This window comes from Dendrobates tinctorius, unplaced genomic scaffold (genome assembly GCF_039654945.1).
Source record: "Dendrobates tinctorius isolate UK_male_01 unplaced genomic scaffold, ASM3965494v1 ptg000094l, whole genome shotgun sequence".
NCBI lineage: Eukaryota > Metazoa > Chordata > Amphibia > Anura > Dendrobatidae > Dendrobates > Dendrobates tinctorius.
In genome coordinates, this window is record NW_027361762.1 from 13,048,591 (window position 1) to 13,073,610 (window position 25,020).

General features: G+C 44.6%; 1 protein-coding gene across 3 annotated transcripts in view; it reads right to left on the reverse strand.

Moving 5' to 3' along the window:
- Positions 1 to 12,650: 12,650 nt before the first annotated feature.
- The window catches only part of ATF7IP (activating transcription factor 7 interacting protein), a 95,700-nt gene continuing 83,330 nt past the window's right edge, over positions 12,651 to 25,020 (reverse strand). For all 3 annotated transcript variants that reach the window (XM_073586672.1, XM_073586674.1, XM_073586673.1), the window contains exons 14-16: positions 23,943 to 24,134; positions 22,270 to 22,373; positions 12,651 to 14,856 (exon numbers count right to left, since the gene is read on the reverse strand). In XM_073586672.1, the coding sequence (XP_073442773.1) occupies positions 14,440 to 14,856; positions 22,270 to 22,373; positions 23,943 to 24,134 (713 nt within the window). In that variant the 3' untranslated portion in view covers positions 12,651 to 14,439. The remainder of the gene's footprint in view (positions 14,857 to 22,269; positions 22,374 to 23,942; positions 24,135 to 25,020) is intronic.

A 25,020-nucleotide genomic window follows, 5' to 3' on the forward strand; every position in this document is an offset into this window, starting at 1 on the left:
GAGAAAAGACCTCCCTTAACGCAGGGAGGACTTCAGTGTCCACCATTTGAGGGCTTGTTTGACCCGCAGGGACAGAAGGAACTGACGGTCCAGGGAGAACAGGTTCTTGTGCCAAGCTAACAGCAACGCGTGTTGTAAGGGAGGGAGGTGGAACTGTGCAAATGGAACTGCTTCCATCGCTGCCACCATCTTTCCGAGAACTCTCATGCTGAAATGAATGGAGTGAGAAACCAGTCGGGAAAGAGACTGCGCTGTCTGTTGTAAGGCTTGGGTCTTTTCTGGAGGGAGAATGACCAACCCGCGGGAAGTGTCCAAGATCATTCCTAAAAAGGAAATCTGCTGGGCCGGTTTTGGGAAAGCCTTTTCGAAGTTTATCTTCCAGTCCAGGTGAGAAAGTGTATTTACTGTTATATCCATGGATTCCTTGCAGGCTGGAAGGGACAGACACTTGGTGAGCAGGTCGTCCAGATACGGTAACACCACCACTCCCCGAGAGTGGAGAATGGCCATGACAGCCGCCATGACCTTGGTAAAGACCCCGGGGCGGTGGCGAGTCTGAAGGGCAAGGCAACGAACTGGAAGTGTTCCTCGTGAATTGCAAAACACAGGAACTGCTGGTGGGACGGGCAGATCGGAATGTGAAGGTAAGAGTTTTTGATGTCGATGGATGCTAGGAACTCTCCTTTTTCCATGGAAGCGACAACTGATCGGAGAGATTCCATTTGTAAACGCCGTACCTTGACAAACTGATTTAACAGTTTGAGATCCAGTATGGGCCGCATCGTCCCGTCCTTCTTTGGAACCACAAAAATGTTTGAATAAAAACCCCTGAATCTTTCATGATGAGGGACCGGAATGATGACTCCGTCCCTTTGCAGAGCCTGAACAGCCCCAAAGGAAGGCTCTTGTCTTTTTCTTGGGAGGGTGAGGACGAAAATTCTATCTTGTATCCGGAGGACACCAGCTCCCTGACCCACTTGTCGTGGACGACAGCGAGCCAGGTGTGACCGAAGGAAAGTAGACGACCGCCTACTTTGTCGGTGTCCGCCGGATACCTCAACATGCCATTGTGTAGAAGATCTATGGGGTCTGGCTCCCCTAGATCCAGATGCCCTTAGCCTGGGCTTCCAAGAGCGGTTAGGTCTGTATGAGACCCGGGAGCCTCTGTCTCCGCGCGGGGACAGACTTGATCCAGAAGAGAAGGTAGTGGAGGACCAAACGGAATTGTTGCAAAGAGGTCGAAAATGCGTCGGCTGTTGGCTCCGAAATGGCCGAACAGCCTTTTGTTGAGGAAGAAATTTACTCTTTCCCCCCGGTAGTATCAGAAATGAGCTGGTCCCAGTTTCTCTCCAAAAAGACAACCAGTCTGAAAATGCAGGGGAGTCAACGAATTTTTAGATGTGGCATCCGCCCGCCAGTTGCAGAGCCATAGGGCTCTTCTAATGGGGATCGCATTAGCGGCAGTTTGAGCAGTGCAAATGGCGGCATCTAAAGAAGTGTCCACTACAAAGTCCGCTGCGTGAATTATCTGCCTGGAGACGCTGGTTGCCTCCGGAGGAAGATTGGTACCTTGGAAGGCAGTAATTAAGACTTCTGCCCAAGCGGCCATCGCCTTAGTGACCCAAGTCGCCATGAAGGATGGAAAAAGCGCCGCACCTGAAGCTTCAAAAACTGAGCGGGCAAGGTAGTCAATTTGACAATCGGAGGGGTTTCTGACTGAGGAGCCCTCAGAGATGGATAGGAGAATTTTAGAAGCAAGACGAGATACTGGGAGGGTTCACCGAAGGGGACTGTAACCAATCCTTCATTATGTCTGGAGCAAAAGGGTATTTAGTCTCAGTAGACTTTTGCCCTGTGAACCGCTTATGTGGCCGATCCCTATGTTTCTGGACAATGTCCATAAACTCCAGATGGCTGGCAAATAACTTGCATACACGTTTGGTCCTCTTAAATGAGATAGCGTGTGCTGGAGCGGGAATATTTTCCTCATCCAATGCCAGAATCCTGTTGACTGATTCTATAAGAGAATCAAGCGACTCTTGGTCAGTTGGAGGATTCTGAGGGGCTGACATGTCAGATTCGAATTCAGCGTCGTGCTCGCTGCGAACAATAGGAGAGGGAGAGACAGAACTCGCCAGTGCTGAAGCGCAAGCGTGACTAGGGGACGCGTCATGGGTCCGCTTTCTAGCCCGACCATCCCTTGAGCGAGTACGGCCCCTGCTGGTGGACGATTCCCTGCAATCGCCAGAGCCCTGTTCGGGTGGTAAAGACGCTTTCTGACTTAAAGAGGCTTCCCAGACGGAGTCTATGGCCTGGGTCAGTGACTCCACCAACCGTGAGATGGATGCATCCCACTCAGGGGGACTAAACGCAGGAAGCCCCGGAGCAGCAGCGGCAAGCGGCCTTTGAGCACAGGCCGGGTCGCAGTCCGTGCTTAACGGATTAGTTTTGGCACTGGGCAAGGCAGTCTTGCAAGTGGTACACACGGTAAAAATGCAGTGTGCTTCTTAGCAGCCCGTTTAGCCTCCTTAGATTTAGACATAGCGCTCCTGAAAGGGTTAACGGCAGATTCTGGTCTGCAGCTGCAGGGAATGTGCCGGGAAGGGGTTAAACTTTGTTCTGAGGGCAGATGCAGCTTACCCCGGTCCTGTGCTGTGTCCCCGGGAGGAATAGCGGTGGCTCTGTGGTGTCACCCGGTATCTGGCAGAATGCGCACGTCACAGCCTATTTCCAGAGCAGGCTGAGGTAAGTTTCATGGTCCCCCGAGACTAGGATTGCGAGAGGCGCCAAGGAGGGGTGGCGGCGGCGGCGCTAGCGTGGGCGGCGCTATTCAAATTGCAGCCTAATAGGCCGGAAAAGCCGGGGACTAAATTTTTGGCCTACCCGCGGTAAGCGCCGACAGCGGGGGAGGGGCCGCGATGGGGCGCTGGAGCACCGATGCTGAGACAAAGTCAGCGCCTCTCCCGGGGACCTGGACCCCATACCTCTACTCCAGTGCTCAGGCCTGCCGCCGCTGTCCGGGCCATCCATGCAGGTCTTGTCATCCTCCTGGGCTGATGTAACAGAGCTGGAGGAGTTCTTAAAGGGGTATGCTCAATCGATCCACCCTATAGGTAGGGGGATGGAGAGCTATGGGGCTGATTCAGGGCATTCGGAAGCGCTCTTCTCCATGCATCGTGCCGTCCTGCACTGCTTCGTCTGTTGCGCTCACCCTCATATCCATGGATTACCGACCGTAAGGAATCCGCCAGAGGAATCGGCCCCATTCATCGCAGGAAAGTGTATGGGGAGGTATATTCCGCGTGCTTGCCTGTTGTTGGTTCGGGGGAGAGCGGACCGTAGAAAGGAACCGTCGCCCCCTTCACTCCGTTAATTTAAAAAATTTTTTTTTACAGAAAACTCAAAAATAAAATAAAAACGGTGGGGTCTGAAACCAGACCCAAGTGCCTCCTGCAGACACTAAGCAAGAACTGGAGAAATCTCATCCAGCGAGAGGGTGTATACTGCAGGGGAGGAGTTAACTTTTTTCTGGTTTACTTAGTGTCCTCCTAGTGGCAAGCAGCATAACTCCCAATGTATGTGTCCCCCAATGAGGCGTAGGAGAAATAAGGGTGCCATCATGTTTCATGAAAAAACACATTACCAGGTATGTAATACCCGTGTTTTTCCATTATACATGATGGCACCACGAGAGAGTTGCAGAGATTTGTATTCTCTTAGGGAGGGATCACTGCTTGTAACACTCTTCTCCCAAATGTGAGATCAGAAGTAGCACATAGGTCTAACCTATAATGTTTAAAAAAAGGTAGACGGAGAGGACCAAGTGGCCGCCTTACAGATTTGGTCAATGGAGGCGTCTGCTCTCTCCGCCCAGGACGTCGCCATGTCCCTCGTGGAGTGGGATTTTAGACCCTCTGGAACAGCCCTGCCTGCACTACTATACGCTAGCATGATGGCCTCTCTCATCCATCTAGCTATAGTCTGTTTAGAGGCTTTAAGGTCCTCTCACCCACTGGTATGAGACAAATCAGGCCCTCTGTATTCTCCAAGGTCTTGTTACCTCTAAATACTGCAGGAGACATCTCACATCTAGGTAATGAAGCCTCTCCTCCTTCCGGTTACTAGGGTTAGGAATAAAGGATGATAAGACTATCTCCTGAGCCCTACAGAATTTCGATACCACCTTGGGAATGTATGCTGGATCTAATTTTAACACAACTCTATCATCCATGACCTGAGTGTAGGGAGGTCTGCGTGTAAATCCCCAACTCTACGGATCGATGTGAGTGCCACCAACAAGGCGGTTTTTAATGTTAGAACTTTATCTGATGTTGTGTTTAGTGGTTCAAACTGACTCTGTGAGAGATGATAGGAATAAATTTAGATCCCAAGGAGGAGGAGTAGGGGACGGGACAGAGTCAGCTCTAGTACAGGCCCGGATTAAACTGGCCACCCACCTATCATTTGCCAGGTCGCAGTTGAATAAGGCTGCCAGCGCTGAGACATGTACTTTGAGGGTACTGACAGCTAACCCCTACTCTAAACCTTTCTGCAGAAATTCCAGTACTGCCCCTATCGGGACTTTTCCTTCCCGTATTGGGCCTGAGGGAGATAAGAATTTTTTACATATCCTTCCATAAATTTTTGTAGTCTCTGGTTTTCTGCTACTGAGTAAGGTGGATATTAACCCCGCTGAGAATCCCTTCTTTTCTAGTAGTGACCTTTCAAATTCCAGGCTGTCAAATGCAGCCCAGACTTCTGAGGGTGATTGAAGGGACCCTGTGTTAGGAGGTCGTGGCCCTCCGGGAGCACCCATGGGTCCGTCACTGACATCACTCTCAGCCAGTAGAACCATGGTCTTTTTGGCCAAAAGGGAGCTATCATAATCACTCTGGCTCTGTCCTCCCTGATCTTCCTCAGAACTGCTGGAATGAGGCATATTGGAGGGAAGGCATACAGGAGACCTGATGTCCACTCTATCCTGAAGTCGTCTACTGCCAATGGCCTGTCTGTGTCAGTTTTTGATGCGAAGAGATCTATACTGGGTTTTCCTCACATGTGTACTATATGCTGAAAAATTGACTCTTTTAGGCACCATTCTCCTTGCCTCAAGTGGTTCCTGCTCAAAAAGTCTGCCTTCAGGTTGTCTACACCTCGGATATGCAGGGCAGATATTGAGAGGAACTGATGGTCCGCCAGAGTCAGGATCCTTTTTGCTATCTGCATCAAGGAATGAGAACGAATACCTCCCTGGGGGTTTACATACGCGACCGCTGTCCAGTTGCCTGATAGGACTCTCACATGGTGTCCTCTTAGGTGTGTCAACAACCCTTTCAGTGCCCTTTCGATTGCTAGCAGTTCCCAATCATTTGATAGATTTCTTTCCTCCTGGGCTCAGGGATCCTGGAGCCATAGTGTGTCTAGGTGGGCTCCCCACCCCCAAGGAATGGCATCCGTTGTGACCACCTTGGAGGCTGTGTATGTCCGGGGTACTCCTCTCGGAGAGGACTCTATCTATAACCACCACGAGTGACTGGAGTACAGGGTCCGGGAGGGTGAGCTTCTGCTCTAACTGTCCCTGAAGCCTCAGGTTGTTTTGTAGCACACACCATTGTAGTTCCCTTGTGTGGAACTGGGCCCATTTCACTGCCAGTATGCAGGCGGATAGGGACCCCAACACTGACATGGCCCTTTTCAGAGTCATTTCTGTTTTTTTATTGTCACGATTAAATTTTTGATTTTTTCTTCTTTCTCCTCTGGGAGGCGAAACTCCTGCGCTACCGACTCCATTGTTAACCCCAAGAAATTTTGGATCATTGCTGGTTCCAGTTTGGATTTTTTGAGGTTCAGCTGCCATCCCAGCATCTTTAGTGTCTCCATCAATATTTTGACTTGTTCTTGACAGTGAGAGATTTCTTCCCACTATCAAGAAGTCGTCCAGATATGGTATCACCAAAGTATCTTTTCCCCTGAGATGTGCTGTGACCTCTGCAATTAATTTTGTGAACACTTGGGGGGCTATTGCTACTCCAAAGGGCAGAGCCCTGTACTGAAAGTGATGCCACTGAGACCTCATCTAGACCGCCACCCAGAGGTATTTGCGATCCTGTTGTCTGATCGGGACGTGGTAATAAGCGTCCTTGAGGTCCAGGACTGCCATATAGCACTGAGGAAAGAGGAGCTTCACTGCTGATCTTATTGTTTCCATTTTGAATGATGGTACTGTCAGATATTTGTTGAGGCCTTTTAGATTTATAATTGTCCTCCAGGAATTGTCTGTTTTTTATGAGAAACTAGCTGAAGAGCCCGGCGCTGCCCGGGCATAGTAACTAATTGTGGTTAGTTATAACAAATTATAATTATTCTCCATCCCATAGTCTCATGCTCATATACCCATCATACATATTCTCCATCCCATAGTCCCATGCCCATATACCCATCATACATATTCGCTATCCCATAGTCGAGTGCCCATATACCCATCACACATCCTTCATCTCATAGTCCCATGCCCATATACCCATCATACATATCCTCCATTCCATAGTCCTGTGCCCATATACCCATCATACATATTCTCCATCCCATAGTCCCATGCCCATATACCCATCATACATATTCGCCATCCCATAGTCGAGTGCCCATATACCCATCACACATCCTTCATCTCATAGTCCCATGCCCATATACCCGTCATACATATCCTCCATCCCATAGTCCAGTGCCCATATACCCATCACACATCCTCCATCCCATAGGCCCATGCCCATGTACCCATCACACATCCTCCATCCCTTAGTCAACCATTATGACATCATAATGAGCGGCGGGGCTTGATGACATCAGCGTCGCCATGGCAACCATTGTGACATCATAATGAGGGGCTGGTCTTGATACGCACAGTTTCCCCATTATGTAGATAGGGGCATTATGACATCATAATGAGGGGCGGGGCTTGACGTGCACACACTTTTTCCCCATTATGTAGACAGGGGCAAAATTGTTTGGTGAATTGGAACACGCAGGGTTAAAATTTCGCCTCACAACATAGCTTAGGACGCTCTTGGGGTCCAGACGTGTGACTGTGCCAAATTTTGTGGCTGTAGCTGCGACGGTGCGGATGCCTATCCCGGACATATATATATATACACACACACACACACACACACACACATACTTTGGGCTTTATATATTAGATAGTGGGGAGGGGAGTAAAAACCTTCCTTTCTTTCCTCTACTGGAACTTCTTCCAGGACGTTTGTCTAGGAGCGAGTTAACGTCCCCTTCCAGACTGATTTGCTTTTCTTGAGAGGACTGTACTGGAGTCAGCATGTATCTTTGTGGCGGCCAGCGGTGGAACCTTAACTCCAGACCTGACCCCACAATTTGTCGTATCCAGGTGCTGGATGAGATCCTCTACCAGGCTGGGAGGAAGTGAGAGAGCCTTCTCCCCACCTGAGAAGGACCATCACTGGGAGGGTTTTTTGGTGTCTTTGGAGGGCTTGCTGAAGTAGAAGCCTCTCTCACCGCTGGATCGCTTGTCAGGGTTGTTTGTCTCGATCCCTGTACTGCTGTCTTCTGAATTTTCGGCCCTTCTGAAAGGAGCACCAAAAGGCCCGAAATGGCTGTTTTGGGAAATTCTTTTTGTCGCCGGCTTTCTCCAACACGTCATCCAATGCCGGTCCAAACAGGAAATTTCCCTCACACGGCAGAGAGCAGAGTTTCATCTTTGCCTGTGTCTCCTGGCCAGCATTTGAGCCATACTGCCCGGCGTCCCACATTACTTAAAGCTGCCGATTTTGCTGCTAGCTTGGCTGAATCTGCTGAGGCCTCAGCTAGAAAGACTGCCGCTGCTCTGATGGCAGGTATTGCTTCTAAGATAGACTCTCTGGGGACTCCTTGCTCTAGCTGATCCTCCAGGTTATCCACCCATATTTTTAGGGATCTAGCAACACAAGTGGCCGCAATGGCCGGCCTTAGTGCCCCAGCCGAGGCCTCCTAGGCTATTTTAAGACAATTATCTGTCTTCCTGTCCAGAGGTTCTTTTAGGGAACCTAAATCCTCAAAGGGTAGGGAGGATTTTCTGGCGACTTTTGAGATCGCTACATCAATCTATGGAGCTCTATCCCAGGATGAGGATGCCTCTTCATCAAAGGGGTACCTCCTTTTCAGGGAATTGATTATCTGGGACTTTTTCTCTGGTTTATCCCATTCCCTTTTTATGAGCCCTTCTAGCTGCTCGTTAATGGGGAAGGCTCTACGTTCCTTCTTTTGCAACCCCCTAAACATGAGCTCCTGAGCCGTCTTTTTTGTTCGTTCATCTACCAGCCCCATAGTAGATCGGATTGCTTTTATAAGCTTATCTGTAGCTTCCACTTGCAATGCGTCTTCCTCATCCGAACTGCTAACTGAATAGCGGGATTTATCTGAGCCCTCCTCTGGTCCTGTGGAGTCCTCCTGAGAGACCACTGAGGGGCTGGACCTACAGTATCTCTCGCTTTGCTATCCGTTGAATGTAAAGCCCTTACCGATTTACAGACCTCCAACTGAATCAGGTTATCAGCGAAAGAGGGTGTTTCTTCCGCTAGTTTTTTTAATACAGTCCTGGCACAATCTTTTATTCCAGGATGCTCCTAAGGGACTATTGCATAAGGGACATTCCTTATTCTTACATTTTGATCTACTTTTCTTAGGGACCTCCTATATTCCACCCCACCAATCTATGTAAAAAAAAAAAAAAAAGGGGAGACAAGAGAGAAAGAACAGACATTAGCGTGCTGGACTTTCTCGAAGCTCGCTCACCACTCGGACGCTTTACCGAACGGGTACTGGATCTGGAGGCTGACTGGTCATCTCACCGTCTCCCAAGGAGATTAAGTTAAGGACCCCTCCTTTTTGAAATGGTGACGATCCGCCCGTGCACAGCCCGAGCGGCTCCCACTGCTACGCATCTGGCTCTTCTCTTCTGAGCGAGACCGCCTTTCCTGCACCTCCTGGTGCGGCTGCAATTGCGCTGGCGAAGGGCTCTCCATCTTACAAGCTGTTTTGCTGCTGCTTCCTGACGACAGCAGTCACATTCGAACCTGGTAATGGTTTGGTGATGCTCACCAGCACCTCTGCTGTGTTTAAATATCAGCATTCCCTTTTTTTTTTTTTTTAATTAAATGAACACCTGGTTGATCCTGCACCTGTGGCCGCTGTACTACGCGCGCCCCCCCCCCAGCAGCCATATCCGGTGTGCGCTCTCTCATTCAGTGCCCGTGTACCCTTCCAAACTATCCAGGTGTATGTGCAGCTCGCACACCCGCGGCTGAGGCAGGTACGCACGCACCCGGCAACTACATCCGGCGCACGCTCTGTACTGCTTCTCACTGCACGCCGCTGTACTTGACATCCAGAGTGCGCCGGCCCCTGTAAGAATGAAGCGGACAGTGAGGTGCCGTCCACAGACAAGCCACCGACGGGCTTTCTCCACCTACCCAGCTCTGGCACTGCCTTAGTGCTGGTGTACATACCCGATGCGCGCACCCAGCTTCACTTCCGGTGCACGCCCATGTTACTTCCGGTACGCGCCCGGAGCATATCTGGTGTGTACCTACAGCATGTTCCTGGCGTTTCCACGCCATGCCCCATGCCCTGCTACTGCAGAGAAGCTACACTGGATCCGAGAGCCATCCACGCTGTGTCCTACCTTGCCTGGTCCAGAGGACGTATCAGCACTGCCACCACTGCAGGTATTTCTCCCCCGGGGCAGTCCTCCTGGCTCTTACCTGCTCAACAGGGGTACACCTACATGGCCTCCAAGGAGCGTAACTTCTGTCCGGGTACCGATGTGCCACACGGGCTGCATGGCCACCATGCATCAACAGGGAGGGAGCACAGAAAGTGGCCTACGTGGACTTCTATAGGACATGTTGGCAGCAGGGACGGTACATGCCATGTGGCCTCTGAGGCTCCAATTTCACCTGGGCATTTGCCTCACGGTCTGTGGCCATGCATTCGCTCAGTGGGGGCATGGAAATACATGGCCCCCAAGGCGACTACAGGTACCTGGTGACGGCTGTAGCAGACCGGTGACGGCTGTAGCAGACCGGTGACGGCTGTAGCAGACCAGTGCCTGCTAGTAACCATCCGACCCAGGCATCCTCTTCTTTCTTCAAGAATCTTCATCTTGAGGGTTCCCCATCAAGGACAGGAAACCAACTGATGCAGAGCCACCCCTTTTATCTTGAAGGTGTTCTGTATGATGGAAAAATATTGGTTCTTTTAATTTTTTTAGGATGAGACCATTTAAAAATCACACTTGAGGATATGATCACCTTTTTTCTTTTGGCTTGTTCAATGCATTCAAGTTGAAAATGCTGAGCAAGTTGTGTGATGATTAAGATGCATTTATTCTGGCACTTACGGTATTTGTTTTTTGTATTTCTTTATTGTTGCATATTAATGCTGAATTCAATAAGTTGTAATTTGAAAAGAAAAAAAGGAAGAAACTCAAAATAAAATGATTCAGGGATAATAAAAAAAAAAAAAAAAAAAAAAAAAAAAAAAAAATTATATTATAATATATATATATATATATATTCCCAAATTGAATCCCTGTACAAATATAAACAAGAACACAAGTAACACGCATGCATTTTTTCACAGTTTTAAAACCATACATTTCTTTCACAATTGCGCATCAAAATTTTGAATTTATTTCTTTATATTTTGTTATGGAGAAATCATAGTCTTGTGACATATCAAATGAAAGCCGCTACCGTTCTGAGAAAAATGATGCCTCTCCAACCTCCATCTTAACTCTAGCCTGAGATATGATAAAAAATGTAAAGCCATACCAGGCAAAAATTCACGCTTTCAAAACTTTAGAAGTCTGTAAAAAATTAACTGATGAAGAAAAAAATTCAAAACTTTTAAATTTGTAATTAACTTAAGTTGTACTTCATGAAAATCTAAAGACGTCAGGTAAAAAAAAAAAAAATGTTCATATTTGGATCACTTGATATGGAGTGACCCACATACATAAAGTTGCACTCTTTAGTGCTAAAGCATGTAAATATGAAATATTATCTAGAACAGTATTGCTATTCATAAGAAAAAAATGGAGATACTTAAAAAGAAAATTTTGCGCTATCTAGAGCAGTCATGCTATTATTTCATATTTACTTGGTTTAGCACTAGAGTGAAACCAACTTTTCTGTATACAGATGACTACTCTGAGTTAACACCTGTGTACACCAGTTTCCGGATTTGGAAGTGCCAGTCAGTATTTGGCTATTTGTATATTAGCTCTCTGAGCACTCCACCCTCCAGCAGATTTAATTGCAGCAGGATCCTACCTACCCCTAGATTTAGGCTATGTTCACACGTAGCGGAACACTTGCGGAAATTACCGCGAGAGTTTCGGGAATTCCATTCCGCGGGAAAATCGCATTTTAAATTCCCACGATTTTCCCGCGGAAAAACTAGCATTTTGCAAGCGTAATTAGCTTGCAAAATGCTAGCGTTTTGCAAGCGATCTGTAGCATTGCTTGGAGAACTGATTGACAGGTTGGTCACACTCGTCAAACATAGTGTTTGACAAGTGTGACCAACTTTTTACTACTGAGGCTGCCTATGCGGAATCAGTAGTAAAAGAAAATGTAAAAAATAAAAAAAAGTGTTATTCTTACCTTCCGACATCCCACGCAGCCTTCCCGCCTCTCTCCACGCTCTCGTTCCCAGTAATCCTTTGCGAGCGATGACGTCCATTCTCGCGACTTCTCGTGGTAATTCGTGATGACATCGCGCGAATACGCGATCCCGCGAGAACGGACGTCGTCGCGGGCATTTTCGCAAAGGATTACTGGGAACGAGAGCGTGGAGAACGGCGGGAAGGCTGCGCGGGACGTCGGAAGGTAAGAGTAACACCATTTTTTATTTTAAATTCTACCACCCAAAGCCCGGAGGACAGTCTCCTCTCCTCCGGACCGTGGGTACCATCCGCAATTGTTCTGCTTACTTTTCGCATGGTGTGTACAGCCACATGCGGGAAGTAAGCGGAACAATGCATTCCTATGGCTGCGGGATCACCGCGATTCCGCAAAATTAATGAGCATGCTGCGTTTTTTACCGCGAACCGATTCGGCCGCGGTAAAAACCGCAGCATTAGCACAGCATTGCGGAATCCCATAAGAATGCATGGGATGCTTATTTTTCGCGGCAAAATCACGCAGTTAAAACCGCCGCGGAAATGCGAAAAAAACGCCACGTGTGAACTCAGCCTTAGGCTTTAGCTTTAGAGGGGTGTTCACACTAGATAGGTTCCCAGCAAAATGTATGCATTAGCCAAATTATGGGCTAAGTATCACCATTTTTTTTTTATTATCTAGAGCAGAAATGCTATTTATATTTTATATTTACACGCACAACTTCAGTTATGTTCTCTATAGAGAAGGTTACTCTTAGCTTGCACCTGTGCACACCAGTTTCCGGATTTGTAAATACCAGTCACTTGTCATTTATACATTTATCATTGCCACTAAATTATTCCAGCAGCCTTTCCCATGATCATCAAAGAACTGCTAAATGCCTTTATTCATTTAGGATCTCCAATATGGTTCAACAAAACAGATCGCAAATTATCAAAAACCAGCATACCAATGACCTTGACATTTGTAAAAATATTTATTTACATACAATGTAACAATATCTCTTTCAAGCAGAGAATTTCAACCTGATAACCAATGCTTACCTGCTTAGAATTAAAGGATTTTTACATCAAGAATTGGGAGTGTGAAATTTACAATTTAAGAGGAAGAATTTACCAGCTGCAGAATTCTAAGTTTCAAGTTTCTTGCCAATACTGAACAAGCTCAGTCCTGGTGACAGTGTGCAGCCACAATAACCATTGTACTTAAAAGAAATAGATAACCAGGTACCCCACCTGAGAGTAGAATGATGTAAGGGCAGAAAGCCTAATTCCAGCGATGTCACATACTTTACCAGCCAGTGTTTGCTGCAGTTTTGATTAAACAGTTTTATCTGCCACAGATTTAGCAATTCTCTAATGCTGAGCTCTGTATAACCCTGCCCACACCATTGACTGGTAGCTTTTTGATATACACTGCATAGGCAGAAAGTTGCCAGTCAGAGGTAGGTGCGTGCTTGGTTGAACTACACTACAGCAGGCCTATTTATGGTCCAGTGACACAACCTGGTCACAGATTCCCTTTAAACTGATAAAAGCACAATTAAGAAATATATAATAGGATTAGCACTGCACATACAAGACACCATCTGAGTTTTCAGAACAGAACTTGTATTCAAATTCTGAGTAACGTAGCTGTAGAAAATCTACACCAATACAAAAATACTTATCCTCACGAAAACAGTGAGGATATAACTCTACATATGAGCAATTCGTGCAGTTTATCCAAATATAATAAAATATTGTTTGAGGCACAATCAAGTTGTAGAATCTGTAGATGTGCGATAACCAATACAACTGAATGTTACATTTATTTTTTAAAAACATATTCAATCACAGCGACAATGTAAACTGTAGAGAATTTGTGTGCAAGATAGTTGAACAGCCTGCAAAGTTCTCTCTTTCCTTTCTTTTTATTTAGAAGAATGGAATAATAGAAGAAAAAAAAAAAAAAAAAAAGCAGCAGAGAAAAATGGAAAAAAAAATTAAAAAACATTTTGAGATTTAAAACAACTGCTCTTTGGCATTGGGGCATGGGAGAATGTAATAGACCAAGAAAAAGAGAAAAGTAGAGACCAAATACTGAAACACAGTTCCTTTTCAAGTTAAGGCACAAAAGAAAAAAATTTCACAAAGGGAAAAGAAAAAAAAAAAACAAAAAAAACAAAACACATTAGCTTGTTCATCCATTTCATGTGTCAGAAACAATTGCTCGGTGTCACATCCCCAGCCAGGGGGATTAAATACATGTTTTGTCTTTGTGTATGAATAAAACACAAAACACTGGATTTCCTATGTAATACTTGTCACTTAAGAGCTATGAATTGCCAAGTATCAAAGCAAGAGATTTCAATTCTTATGAAAATTATATAACCAATTATATCTCCTCAGTCAGTAGTTCCTCTTGCACCCCACAGCCTTTACATTATAGCTGCTTGTCTAACTATAGTTCAGTCTTGTGACTTGGTTTTTGGCCTACTGATATGAAAATTTTCAAGGTTAGTGTAGTCAGAGAAACAAATTCAAATCAATTCGCAATCTGCAGAAGATTGGTCTTTACAAAGACATTTATAAGTTCCTGGCAGAAATGCAAGCTAACCTGTGACAAGAGTCAAGTGCTGTACATGGTCTCCATTATGAAATTCCAGTAGGTCATCTAAAATAATAAATTTCATGCAGGAGATCTTTTCTAATAGGAAGTATAGAAGGACGCTTCCTCAAGTTTTTTTTTTTTTTTTTTTTTTTTTTTAACTGCTCTGAGTGGAGATAACATCTGTTGACTGTGGATCACAAAAAGGCCCAAAGCGGCCATAAACGTCCTTTGCCCTGACAGCAAAATAGTACTTGCTGCCAGAAACAAACTGTGTAAGAGTACATGCCATTGGAAGAGGTAATGCTTTCACTTCCCCAATTTTTTTCCACTGTGATGAAGAAGTTGCAGTAGGGTCTTCATGATAAGCGTATAGATGGTAGCTATCGACAATGGCACAGGTCCGATCCACCTCCAATACACTCCAGGATAGGACAATTCCATTTTGGCTTTGTACTCTGGCTAATTTCAGGTGAGGTTTCTGAGGTGGAGAAGTTGAGGCAGCTTCAGGAGGAAGGCGCTGGGGTTGAGGAGCTTCAGGAAGTGGTGCCGGGTGGATTGGTCTTGTAGGTTCCTAAGGAAAAAAAATTATCATGTTCAGAGGATTTTACAATGATCGTTTACATGATAAAATATACAGGTCCATATTTTTTTTATTATGCACCAAACAGCCATAACATTAAAACCACAAGCCTTATTATTTAGAGTCCCTTTATGTCACCCCAACAGCACTGATCCATCAAGAAATGGACTCCACAATAACTGGCACTAATACACTAGCAACTTTCAGGTCTTATATCTGATTTAATACCAAGTCGAGACTCTGTAAATCGGTCTTGATTTCCCAGTACATCTCACCAATGCTGGGGATGAATCTATATTTGAATTGATGAAGAGAAATTGAAGGCCAGGTTATAACCTATAATATGGTCCTGTTCCTCAAATAAATTTTCATAGCTGGAGACAACCCCCATGAAAGGGAGGCTGAATCAAAGAGAAAGCTGCTGAACATAATGAGTAGGTACAGCAACGGCCAAAAGTGTTTGCACCCTTGAAATTGCTCCAGAAAATGAAATATTTCTCACAAAAAATTAGGAAATACACGTGTATAACAAAATGTGTAATCGCAATTTGTGTGTATTGGAACAGCACAAAAAAACATGGAAAAAGGCAAATTGGACATAATTCCACACAAAACCCCAAAAATGGACCAGACAAAATTGTTGGCAAGTTTCCAAAATTGTAAGTAAACTACTTTGTTTCAAGCATGCGATGCTCGTTCAAACGCAACAGTGGCAAGTAACTGGTGTGAGCAATATAAAAATATCACACCTAAAACCAGTTAAAATGGGGAGAAGTTGACTCAATCTTTGCATAGTGTGTGCCACACTAAGCATGGAGAATAGAGAGGAAAAGAGAACTGTTTAAGGACTTGAGAACCAAAATTATAGAAAAATATCAACAATCTATAAAGGTCACAATTCCATCTCCAGAGATCTTGATGTTTGTCCTGTCCACGAAGCGCAACATAATCAAGAAGGTGCGGGATAATCCGGATGGTGGATAAAGAGCCTTAATCAAGTTCCAAAGAAATTCAAGCTTGCAGGGTCAGGGTGCGGTGTCAGCATGCACTAGGTGTCCACATTTGAATGAAATGCCATGGCAGAAGGACCCCACTGCTGACACACACATAAAAAAATCTAGACTACAGGTTGGCAAACTGTATGCGAGCAAGCCAAAATCGTTCTGGGAAAGTCTTGTGGACAGATAAAACCAAGAAAGAGCTTTTTGGTAAAGCCCATCATTTTACTGTTTACTGAAAATGGAATGAGGGCTACAAACAAAAGAACACAGCACCCAAGTCAAATATGGTGGAGGTTCAAAGATGTTTTGGTGCATTGACTGTGCAAGGCATATCGAAATCTGCAGATTACCAAAGGATTTTGGGTTGTAAGTTAGTGTCCAGTGCCAAAATGCAGAGTTTGCATCCTAGGACATGGGTCTTCCAGCAAGACAATGAGCCCAAACATACGTCAAAAGAAGCACCCAGAAATGCTCTGGAGAGTTCTGAAGTGGCCAGCAATGAGTCCAGATCTAAATCCCATTGAACACCTGAGAAGAGATTAAAATTGCTATTGGGAAAAGGCACCCTTCAAATATGAGAGACCTGGAGAAGTTTGCAAAAGAACAGTGGTCCAAAATTACAGCTGAGAGGTTGAAGCATGCTGATGGTTATAGTAAGTGATTTATTGCAGCTATTTATTCCAAAAGGGTGTGCAACCAAATATTATGTTGAGGGTGCCAATATTGTGAAGCACTTTTTTTTGGGGGGTGGGGGGTTTGTGTGAAATTAAGTTTAATTTGTTTGTTTTTTTTTTCCTCAGTTTTTTTGGGCTGTTCCAATTCACACAAGAAAGGAAGAGTCGGTGATTTTTTTTTTTTTCTAAATCAAAATGGTGCGTGCTATAATCCACTTGTTCAGTAGCTTACCTGAAGGGAAGCTGTGGTGGAGCATCGTCCCAGGTGGCAGGGTCACTGATGGTGAAGGAAAGAGATGCTGTGCTCTCCAGGCTGGTAGGGCGGGGTATTTGGTGGCAGCACGACTTGGACCATGGCTGCGGACCCCAGGCTGGTACAACGAAGTGCTTAGTGGTGCAGGGACTCTACCAACATTTTGCAACCAGCTCGGAGTCCCGCACCTTCCATACTTTCTAATGAGGTGGACTCCGGCAAAATGGCTGCCAAAGGAGGCGCGTGTGCAATTGAGATCTCGGTGCAGAGATCTTAATTTGCGCATGCGCCGGCGGCCATTTTCCCAGGGTCCACCACATAGAAGCATACGGAAAATGCAGGGCTCCCAAAGATGTCGGCAGAGCCCCGGCGCTGCTGAACACCTAGTCGTACAAGCCTGGGGGCCCCGCAGCCATCACCCGACTCTTGTCATTCCCAGAAGCTTCCGGTTGCAGTGACCTTGGGACCCTGCTCCACCGCAGCTACAATTTGGATTGTAAAACGCACTTCCATTCAACCCCAAAAAATTTTTTTGGGGAAAGAAAAAAAAAAAAAAAAAGCATCTTGTAATACGAAAAATACAGTATATGTTTCTGGTAGCCACTCATGTCCAGTCTTCGAGGTGGTACAGTTGAGTGGTGACTAAGCACTCCCTGTACCATCTCAATAGTTGAAGTGAGGAGGAAGCATGGAGAATATAACTATTTTCTCCCTAAAACCTTGCTTCCAAAACACCAGCCTAACATTTAAATGCCATACACCATCAGATTATCACTTTATAGAATCATAGAATGGTAGAGTTGGAAGGGACTTCCTGGGTCATCTGGTCCAACCTCTTGCTCAAAGCAGGATTCGCCAAATCATCCCAGAGAGACATGTCTGTAAAGCCTCTGTCTTAAGAATTCAATTGAAAGAGAAATCACTTCTCGGGGCAGCCTGTTCCACTCATCGATCGCCCTGTCAAAAAGTTTTTTCTAATATCTAATCTGTGTCTCCTCCCATTCAGTTTCTTCCCATTGCTTCTAGTCTTTCCTTGTGCAAATGAGAATAAAAATGATCCTTCTACAATGTGACATCCCTTGAGATATTTGTAGACAGCTATTAAGTCTCCTCTTCGTCTTCTTTTCTGTAAGCTAAATATTCCCAAATCCTGTAACCGTTCCTCATAGGACATGGTTTGCAGACCGGTCACCATTCTGGTCGCTCTTCTCCGAACTTGATCCAGTTTGTTGAGGTCTTTTTAAAATGTGGTGCCCAAAACAGGACACAGTATTCCACATGAGGTGTGACCAAAGAGGAGTAGAGGGGGAATAATGACTTAACGTGATATAGACTATGCTTCTGTTAATACATCCCAGAATTGTATTTGCCTTTTTTGCTGCTGCATCACACTTTTGACTCCTGTTTAGTTTATGATCTATTAGTATACCCAAGTCTTTTTCACATGTGCTGTTGCTTAGCCCTATTCCTTCCATTCTGTACATGCTTTTCTCATTTTTATTGCCCAGATGTAGTGCTTTGCATTTTTCCCCTGTTAAAAACCATTCTGTTAGTTGCTGCCCACTGCTCCAGTTTATCTTTTTCAATCCTCTCTTCTCTAGTATTAGCTATCCCTCTTAACTGTGTCATCAGCAAATTTAATCAGCGTACCCTCAATTCCTTAATCTAAATCATTGATAAAGATGTTTTCCTTCCTTTTTAGCACGTGTTTAAGATCTGTGTTCATCCATCCTGGTTTCCTTAAATGCTTCCTATTCTTCCCTCTTTTCGGAATTGTTAACAATTGTGCTTTGAGAATCTCATTTTTCAAAATTTCCCATCCTTCCTGGACATTTTTGTCCTAAAGGATATCCAGCCATTGGATCCCTCCGATTCTCTTTCAGAGTCCCTTAAAATCTGCCTTTCTGAAATCTAACCTTGACGTGTGAGTCTTCACAGGTCTTCCTCTTCTAGTTATCCAAGATTCTAAAATAACATGGTCGCTACCTCCTAGGGGTCCCAGCCACTCTTACCTCCTCAACCATTTCCTCCCGGTTTATAAGGATTAGATCCAAGGTAGCAGATCCCCTTGTTTTCTCCCCTATGTCATTTTTTTTGGAGAACTTGGCCATTTGATGCATAAAGAGTTCATCCATATCTGTAGTAAATGCCTACAATGATGTCCTTTCAGTTGTTCTCTCCTTGTTTTCTTACTCAAACAGTTTCCACAGAACTCCCAGTCTCAGAAAAGCGTAAATCTGCACAGAGATCCAAGCTTCAAACATACAAGGCAACACCTCCTCCTTCCTCAAATCTGCTTCTCGCAAATAAGTTGTATCCTTCTAGCCTTGTATTCCAAACATGTGCATCGTCCCACCAAGTTTCAGTGATTCTAGTGACATCTTTCTTTTCCTAAGTTAGTAGTTCCAGTTCTCCTTGTTTGTGGCCCATGCTTTGTGTATTTGTACAGAAATATTTTAGTTTGTGACTAGCTGAAGAGCCCGGCGCTGCCCAGGCATAGTAACTAACTGTGGTTAGTTATAGCAAATTATAATTATCCTCCATCCCATAGTCGAGTGCCCATATACCCATCATACATCCTTCATCTCATAGTCCCATGCCTATATTCCCATCATACATATCCTCCATCTCATAGTCCCGTGCCCATATACCCGTCATGCATATCCTCCATCCCATAGTCGAGTGTCCATATACCCATCATACATCCTTCATCTCATAGTCCCATGCCCATATACCCATCATACATATCCTCCATCCCATAGTCCCGTGCCTATATACCCATTATACATATCCTCCATCCCATAGTCCCGTGCCCATATACCCATCATACATATCCACCATCCCATAGTCCCGTGCCCATATACCCGTCATACATATCCTCCATCCCATAGTCCAGTGCCCATATACCCATCACACATCCTCCATCCCATAGTCCCGTGCCCATATACCCATCATACATATCCTCCATCCCATAGTCCAGTGCCCATATACCCATCACACATCCTCCATCCCATAGTCCCGTGCCCATATACCCATCATACATATCCTCCATCCCATAGTCCAGTGCCCATATACCCATCACACATCCTCCATCCCATAGTCCCGTGCCCATATACCCGTCATACATATCCTCCATCCCATAGTCCAGTGCCCATATACCCATCACACATCCTCCCATCCCATAGTCCCGTGCCCATATACCCATCATACATATCCTCCATCCCATAGTCCAGTGCCCATATACCCATCACACATCCTCCATCCCATAGTCCCGTGCCCATATACCCATCATACATATCCTCCATCCCATAGTCCAGTGCCCATATACCCATCACACATCCTCCATCCCATAGTCAACCATTATGACATCATAATGAGCGGCGGCAGGGCTTGCAACCTATGACGACATCAGCGTCGCCATAGCAACCATTGTGACATCATAATGAGGGGCGGGGCTTGATACGCACACACCGTTTCCCCAATATGCAAATAGGGGCATTATGACATCATGAGGGGCGGGGCTTGACGTACACACACTTTTTCCCCAGTATGTAGATAGGGGCAAAATTGTTTGGTGAATTAGAACGCGCGGGGTTAAAATTTCGCCTCACAACATAGCTTAGGACGCTCTCGGGGTCCAGACGTGTGACTGTGCCAAATGTTGTGGCTGTAGCTGCGACGGTGCGGATGCCTATCCCGGACATACACACACACATACACACTTTGAGCTTTATATATTAGATTAGCTTTTCTTTCTTCAATATTTTTATTATTTAGAGTTTTTTGTCTTTGTTCTTCCCTTCCACTTCTAATAGAAGAGTTCTCAAAAGTATTTGTCAGGTGTATGTTTTTTTTCTTCCCTTCCCACATTGTTCTAGTTTAAAGCTCTCCTGATGAGTGTAGCAAGGCGACTTCCAAATACATGCTTTCCAGTCTTCGTAAATAGTCCATCATATAGGTAATTCACTCAGTGATCCAGAAATCCAAATCTTTGCTGACGGCACCCATCGACGTAGCCAGTTATTCACCTGCAGAATCTTATTCCACCTCCTTGTTCCATGGCCATTCACTGGGAAGATGAATGAGAAGATCACCTGTGCTCCCAGTTCTTTCACTTTTTTACCCAAGTTTTCAAAGTAACTGCAGATTGTTTCTAGGTCCTTTCTTGCGGTGTAATTTGTCCCGACATGTATTAGCAGGAATGATTAGTGATCTGTAGGTCTGAAGAGTCCGGATATCCTGTCAGACAAATCTTTAATTTTTGCACCTGGAAGACAGCACATTTCTCTTGAGGATATATCCGGTCTGCAGATAGCAGCCTCTGTTCCTCTCAACAGGGAATCCACCATGACCACAACTCTCCGTTTCTTCTTCACAACATTTTTCTTTCTCCATCCAGGAGGACTTTGAGGGCGTACAAGGTTGTTCTTTATGGAAAAAGTCTTTTTTTTTTATATATTTCTTCATTATTCTCCTGCGTGAGAGCCTGGTACTGATTCCTGAGCAGTATGGGTGTTGACTGCCTCCCGGGCCTCCAGCTTCTCTGGGTCACATGCCTCCATTCCTCTGTTTCTTCAAGTGCACTTCGAATTTCTTATCTTTCTGTAACATGAAGAGATAATTCTGCTCTGTCTAAGGGTACTGTTACACCTAGCGACTCACCAGCGATCCCGACCAGCGATATGACGCGGTCAGGATCGCTGGTGAATCGCTGGGTGGTCGCTAGTGAGCTGCCACTCAGGCAGATCTCACCAGCGACATCGCGGGGGACGGGGATCGCTACTTACCTGTCAGAAGCGGCGATCCTGCGTCCTCCTGCCAGGCTCCACGCGTCGCTCGTCGTCACAGCAGGAAGCACCGCAGGAAGTGGACGACGAGGAATGGTCCAGGAGCTTCTCGCGCGATCAGCGATAACCAGCAGGGGAGCCGGTCGGAGGCAAGTATCACATGCAGCGATATCGCTAGTAATAACGCTGTAACGTCACAAAATCGGTGACTTTACAGCGATATTGCTAGCGATATCGCAGTGTGTAACGGGGGCTTAAGAACTCTTCACCTTCCTTAATGATCTTCAACGTAGCTAACCTCTTTTGCAACTTTTCCTCCAATAGAGACACAACTTGCATTTCTGGCATGTGAAGTTTGGCTTTTCAACTGGCAAGTCTGAACATGTAGCAAGAAATGCAGCTCACCAAATGGCTCTTTGCCTCTTCCCTGTTCTTAATGTTAATGAAATATGAAAGCGGTGAAAAACATGCCAAAATTCAGGCGCACTGTTTACCAATGTCTTCCTTTCAGCTGCAGCGGCCAAAATCCAGTGTTCTTTGAGCTCGCGGAGACTTCACTTATCCCAGAATGCAATGGGAATATGCAAATTATCACCTCAGGACTTCTCCCCTGGTTTAACATTAAAAGGGAACTCATTTCCTTCAAAACTTATTTACCTGCAGTTAATTAAGCGTGAGCTGGTACTTACTTGTGGAGGCCGATGATGAACTGTGAGCTGTGGTCCAGCAGAACCTATAGGAATCCCATTATTTACTACATATGTAGGAGTTTGTGGCATTCGTACAGATGCTCCTAAACAGTTAAAAAAAGAAAAAATAAATTAAAATTTCTCCTTTGCATCGTCTGATTTTTACCTTCTTGTCTAACATGCATTATGCTTTAGGACAACATGGTATATAGCTAGAACAAAAGACACAGATGTTTTAAAAATATAGGAAAAAATTATCACAATAAAGCAGCTCTAAATATTAACTGGCCAATTTATATAACAATACTGAATGTTTCATAATAGGCAATCATGCAGTCTTTGCTTCCAAATCATTAGTATAATCCTACACTATTGTTTAAAAGGGAGATAGTCATTTGTGCATATAGGTGTGATTATACTTCTAGTAAACAGAAAAGAAGCCATAAACCCTTTCCATTTTACAGGGCTAAATCACTTGCCCTGTACTATAAGCCCAGCAACTTATGATGTTGGGGTATAAAGAGGTTTGAGGTTGTTCTGTTCAGTTTTTTTTTTCTGATGACCTTTATATCCAGATATAAAGCTAATGTAATGGTGACAGCCCAAGTCTGCAGACACCATAATGCCCAGAAAATGCAGATTTTTTTGTTATTTATGCATGCATCCAATCATTAGACTCCCATGGGTGGTGGTTGCTGCATTCAAGTACACAGCACACTCAATGGGAGAGATTTATCAAGATAATATGCCAGAATTCTAGCACAATTCACACCAAAGATTATTATGTGTTTCAGACATTTTCTGCATTATGGTAGGTTAGTGGTGTGGGTTTACTGAAACGGGACATATGGCATGCTAGATTATACTAGATAATTTGTCTTCTTTCACCTATTTAACCTTTGCTGGAAATGGAATATGAATTAATGTGTGATATTTTACTCCAAAAATTTTCTGACTCGAAGTAAACCAGCTGATAGTTGCTGTAAACTTACACTGACATTTGTAGACTGTCTATCAAAGTGCAGCAGATTTATCATACTGGTATATGCCATGACTGTCAGCTATATGTACTGTAAGAATTACAGTACTGAAAATATGCCCCAATATGAAGCAATGTTCAAGTTCACAACGACAGAACAGATTTTAGGCGTGTATAATGCCTTTTACGGCATCACATATATCTGCACACACAGGACATCGATATGCACAATTTAGTAAGAGAAACATCATGGGGTAGAAGTTATTGGTTTGACAGTTTCCCTTAAATTTGAATGACTAAACTGATACACATTCCACTAATAAAAGAAAACAGGCCATGTTCTCATGTAGCTTAACCACTTAATGACCGAGCTTTGTTTTATTTTTTTGCTCCCCTTCTTTCCAGAGCCATAACTTTTTTATTTTTCCGTCAATGTGGCCGTGTGAGGGCTTATTTTTTGCGGGACTAGTTGTACTTTTGAACCACACCATTGGTTTTGTCGTGTCGTGTATTTTTGGACATTGTATCAAGGCCTTAGAATGTAGTATTCCAAACTTGATATTCTGCTCTGCTGTTTTAGAAAAGTTTTAGTCACAAAAGGGTTGTTTACAACATCCATACAAAATTTTAAAGAAAGCCAAGATGTGAACATATTAACATATATTCAGTGAAAGCATGTCCAGCATTTCCTTACCTCCAGTCTGAGGACTGATCTGTCGCAGGTTTTGGCTTTGCATGACGGTGTTGCGCACAGGTGTCTGTGCAGGTACAGTGGGGAGGGCAGTTGTAGTGTAAACCATGTGCGGATTGCTTGGTGCTCGAGGAGCTGCAGCTCTTGGTGCAGCCTGAGTCCCTGGCCGTTGGGTTATATTGACTGTTGTCTGAGCTGAAGAGGAAGCAATTAATGGGACATTAAATTTTACAAGTCTGGGCATTCATAAATATGTAAACTACTAGATACTAACATTCATACAGTTATACAAAGCATTACACATCTGTGCACATCTCGCATTTATAACACTGAAATAAAATTTATATGAATAATTTATGAACAAAATGAAAAAAAAAAAAAACACATTTTTTGTCTGAAGATTTTTGTCACAACTTTGATATACAGTGAAATAAGCTGTTCTAATTATAATTAAGAAGAAATAAGCGCAGGATTGATTTAAAGGCTGCCTTGAAGTGGATGTTTTGTGATAATTCTCAAATCGGTGTGGATCTACTTGCTGGGACCCTCATGGATTGCCAAAACAGGGCCCTGTTATCCCCCATCGGAATGGAGCAGCAGTGTGTATGCCTGACTGATATTCTATTCTTAAGGGTCTTCCAAGCTCCGCATTCTACTTTTTCTGGCAGTTTACATGAAGTGGAAGTTGGGCATATGCACTGCGGCCCCATTCTAGTGGGGATAAAAGTGCCAAGTTGTGCTGATCAGACGATAGATCCAAATAATGTATAAGTTTGCCTCCTATTCCTAGGATAGGCAATAGCGTTACGTCACCACACAACCCAATATAATCACAGTTTGTATGTTGTTCTCCCTGTGTTTGCAAGGGTTTCTTCCCACACGCCAAAAAAGGTATACGGATAGGGAATTTAGATTATCACTGTCCCCATTGGGGCACACAATGATATCTGTAAAGCGCTATGGAAGTGATGGCAAAATACAATAGTAAAAATAAACTTAGTCATGCAAGACATTTCTATAATTGCTTAAAACAATGTACTTAGCTCTATAAATAAATAGGAAACTATTTAATAGGCAAAAT